Below are 3672 nucleotides of genomic sequence, written 5' to 3' on the forward strand. Positions count from 1 at the left end.
CACCTGCCACCAAGCTGAGTGGATAGTAGCTTCTGTGTCCCTGTCTGGCTAGCCCCTGCCTCTGAGCCCAGAGGCCTATGCCAGACCTGGGCACCAACGTCAGCCGGCCAAGGGAAGCTGGGGAGGGCGCTGCAGGGCCCTGGGCCAGGGTTGTGAGTGGAAGGAGCAGGACGCGGGACAGGGTAGCAGGATGGGTCCCAGGTAAGCTGGAGAGAGAGCTTATTAGGTTGGGGATGAGCAGAGGCGCCTTACCAACGCCCCCGGGAATGAACGGGCTAGCCACACTGTCCCGTGGGATGGTTCGCATAGACAAATGGAGCAGGTTGTGGTACCTGAGCTCCCTGGGACCACGCACAGAAGGCTGTGATCACGTAGCTGAACAGCGCTGTCCACAAGGTGCTCTCCAGGCGGCCCCCGTGGGAGCTGCAGGGTTCAGCGTTTGCTCCCCATGGGGATTTTCAGCGGGGTGGGTCCCTCTGTGGAGCTGGGGTTGTGAAACGCAGCCTGGCCCTGCATCCCCCAGATCGTGGTGGCTTGTGGCGGGTAGAGGTGACAGTGATGGAGACGGAGGGCTTGGGGCCGTGTTCGCTGGACCCCAGAGTAGGAGTTAGGCCCCGCCTTTCCTGCCTTCCATGGGTGTAGCGTGGTATCCAAGCCATGGCCCGGCCTGGACTTTTCTGCCGAGGAGTGGACATCAGGTGCCCTGGCCCTGCCCACCCTGCCACTCCTTCAGCTTGTTGACCAGGAAGTGACCAGAGCCTCCCCAGCCTGCAAACCCTTAGGGCTCCCGGGGCCCAGAGTCCTCAGGGTGACTGTCCAGGCCCCACCCCCACTTCCCTCTCCTGCCCTGTGGCCTCAGCTTCACTGGCCACTAATGTCACTAGCCAGTGCTGTGAGGTCTGGTGTCAGCGGGCAGACTGTGAGGCTGGGGCTTGGTGGCTGAGCTGTGGTGCCCGGGTCAGTGGGTTCAGAGGGCAGTAGGTAGCCCTCGCGGGCGCTGGGGCTGAGGTGAAATGGACCGCCCCAAAGCTCCACAGAGGGCCCCACCTCTGATGAGCCTGTGTGGTTGGTTTTTCCGCTCATGGGGTGCATGGCTATTGACGGAAGCAGGACTTCTTCCCTCCATAGTTCCTCACCTGGGGAGGTTGTGTCCTGGGAGCCTGGCGGGCCCTGCTCCCGACGACGTCAGGCCCTGGGTTACTGTGGCTCAGCTGGCACGGGGTCCAGAGTAGAGCCCACAGCAGACCCCAGGGGAGGGGAGGGGAGGGGAGCCATCCCCTGGGCAGGCCTGGGCAGGGCTGTGGGGGACATCTGGGTGTGGTTTGGCCTTTGGCTGCCCAGAGCCTTTGGGCCCTCCTGGTAGGGTCCCCGGTGGGGCAGGTTTGACTAGGCCTGGCGTTGGCCCTCCCCTACAGGGTGCTGACGGAGCTTGTGTCCAAGATGCGGGACATGCAGATGGACAAGACGGAGCTGGGCTGCCTGCGCGCCATCGTCCTCTTCAACCCCGGTATGGCTCTGTCCTTGCAGCCTCAGACCTGGGCCCCCAGCCCAGCCAGGGCCCCCGGCCTTCTCTTACTGAGCAGCCTGCTGTCCTCAGCCCCAGTGTCCTCCTTACACAGAAGAATGCCCCCGTGCTGTCAGCTCATCGCGAGGGCTGCCAGGTGGTTCTTGTGCACTGTAGCCCTGGCCACGTGGCCCGATGCAGGCGCGTTCTTAGCGGTTCTGGGGACGCCCTGGCAGTGCCTTCCAGGCTCTGCTGTCGAAGTGCCTTCCAGGAGAGCAGGGAGTCCTGGCCAAGAGGACGCCAATTCAGCTCAGGAGTTTCCAGCGCTAAAGTTCTGGAACCAGAGGTGTCCTAGACCTGTTGGGAGTCACAGGGCATTTCTGGGGGTCAGTGTCCCAGGGTGGGGGACGGAGTGGGGGCTGGGGACCGCAAGGCCGGAGCTGAGGCTGGCTGCCTGACAGCCGGGAGCTCCTGTGCCTTGGCCTTTTCTACTTTAAAAGCCTCCGAGGTGTTGCTGCCCCGCCCAGCGGGACTCAGTGCTGCCTGCTTGCCGGGCACTGTGCCAGCACAAGGGCACCTCTGGCCAGCAGCCGGGCAGGGCCTGCTCTGGGGGAGCTTGAGGTTTAGAGGGAAGTGCCACCCACAGCCAGTCGCAGGAGGGTGGCATGGTCTGCGGTGCTGCCTCCAGCGAGCGGGATTTAGGAGATGGCCGGGGAGAGAAGGGTAGGCTGGAGGGAAGCAGACCACCTGACAGGGCCTGCCAGCCTTGCCAGTTCTGGGCCTGGGAGCCAAGTGTCGGGGTGGAGGGAGCAGTGTGTTCTGGGTCTGGAAACGCCCCTCACTGTCTGCTGGGGGGGCGATGGGCAGGACAGAGGGGCCGGTGAGGGGACCTGCAGGGAGCTCACCTGGGCTGTAGCCAGGAGGGCCTGGGCAAGGGTCTGAAGGACCAGCCACGATTGGTGCCCCTTGGAGCACCTGGTGCCAGACCCCCTGGCCTCTGGCCGGCTCCCCAGGGAACAGGCTGTGTGGATGTGGGTGTCCTCCGGGAGAGAGCCTGTTTCCAGGGATGTTTTGTCACCCAGGCTGTGCTTCCTGCCTGTCCTGCCAGCTGGGGAAGCTGTCACCTCTCAGCCCGGCTGGCAGATCCCACTCAGGTCTGCATGGCTTGGCACTGGCCTGCCAGCGAGGCCAGGCCGGGGGCTGTCGGGCAGGGAAAGGAGACTGGCTGGAGCCTGGGCAACGGAAGAGCTGGATGTGTTTCCAAGGAGCCCGGGACTCTCCATGGGCCACCGGTGCCCGGCAGCTTTGACGACTGCCACTCAGTGTCTGTCCAGGCTGGACCCCCCCAGGGACCGAGGCCAGGACTCCCTGGGCCCCAGGCTCGGAGGAGGGCTTCTGGACCTCACCCAGTGGGGTCTGCGTGTTTCTGGGGGTAGTGGGCGGCTTCCGTCGGTGTCAGGGAGGCTAGGATCTGAGTACAGCAGAGGCTGGTAGCCTCTCTCCCAGTTACCGTGGCACCAGGGGGCAAGCAGGTTCCTAACACTTGACAGACAGGGAAACAGTCCAGAGGGCCAGGTTTGGAGGGCTGAGGTCACATGGCTGGTAACCAGCTCCTCAGGGGTGCCACACTTGTCCGCAGGAGCTGGTGGGGCACACTGCCGGCTTTCCCCAAAGCATGGTGCTCGCAGGGACGTTTCCATGGGCCCCAGGCTCATGAGACGCCCAAGGCCTGCCCACCCCGGCACGGGGCTCTGACCAGCACTTCTCTCTGCAGACTCCAAGGGGCTCTCGAACCCGGCCGAGGTGGAGGCGCTGAGGGAGAAAGTGTACGCATCCCTGGAGGCCTACTGCAAGCACAAGTACCCAGAGCAGCCAGGGAGGTGAGGCCCTGCAGGCTCCTGGCGGACCCCGGGCAGGCAGTGGGCCCCGCAGGCTCCCGGCGGGCCCCGGGCAGGCAGTGGGCCCCGCAGGCGGGAGGCCCGGCAGGCTCCTGGCGGACCCCGGGCAGGCAGTGGGCCCCGCAGGCTCCCGGCGGGCCCCGGGCAGGCAGTGGGTCCCGCAGGCTCCCGGCGGGCCCCGGGCAGGCAGCAGGCCCTGCAGGCCAGCGTGTGCACAGCCAGGCTTACCCATAGCCCGCCATGGAGACAGGCCGGGGCCTGGGGCGGGGG

The 3672-nt window shown here is 65.8% G+C and overlaps 1 protein-coding gene across 6 annotated transcripts in view; it reads left to right on the forward strand.

Moving 5' to 3' along the window:
• The window catches only part of RXRA (retinoid X receptor alpha), a 66410-nt gene that overhangs the window by 55838 nt on the left and 6900 nt on the right, over positions 1 to 3672 (forward strand). For all 6 annotated transcript variants that reach the window (XM_006165261.3, XM_027767029.1, XM_006165259.3 and 3 more), the window contains exons 9-10: positions 1416 to 1507; positions 3279 to 3384. In XM_006165261.3, the coding sequence (XP_006165323.1) occupies positions 1416 to 1507; positions 3279 to 3384 (198 nt within the window). The remainder of the gene's footprint in view (positions 1 to 1415; positions 1508 to 3278; positions 3385 to 3672) is intronic.

The sequence above is a fragment of the Tupaia chinensis genome, unplaced genomic scaffold, assembly GCF_000334495.1.
Source record: "Tupaia chinensis unplaced genomic scaffold, TupChi_1.0 Scaffold143845_1, whole genome shotgun sequence".
NCBI classification, from domain to species: Eukaryota; Metazoa; Chordata; class Mammalia; order Scandentia; family Tupaiidae; genus Tupaia; species Tupaia belangeri.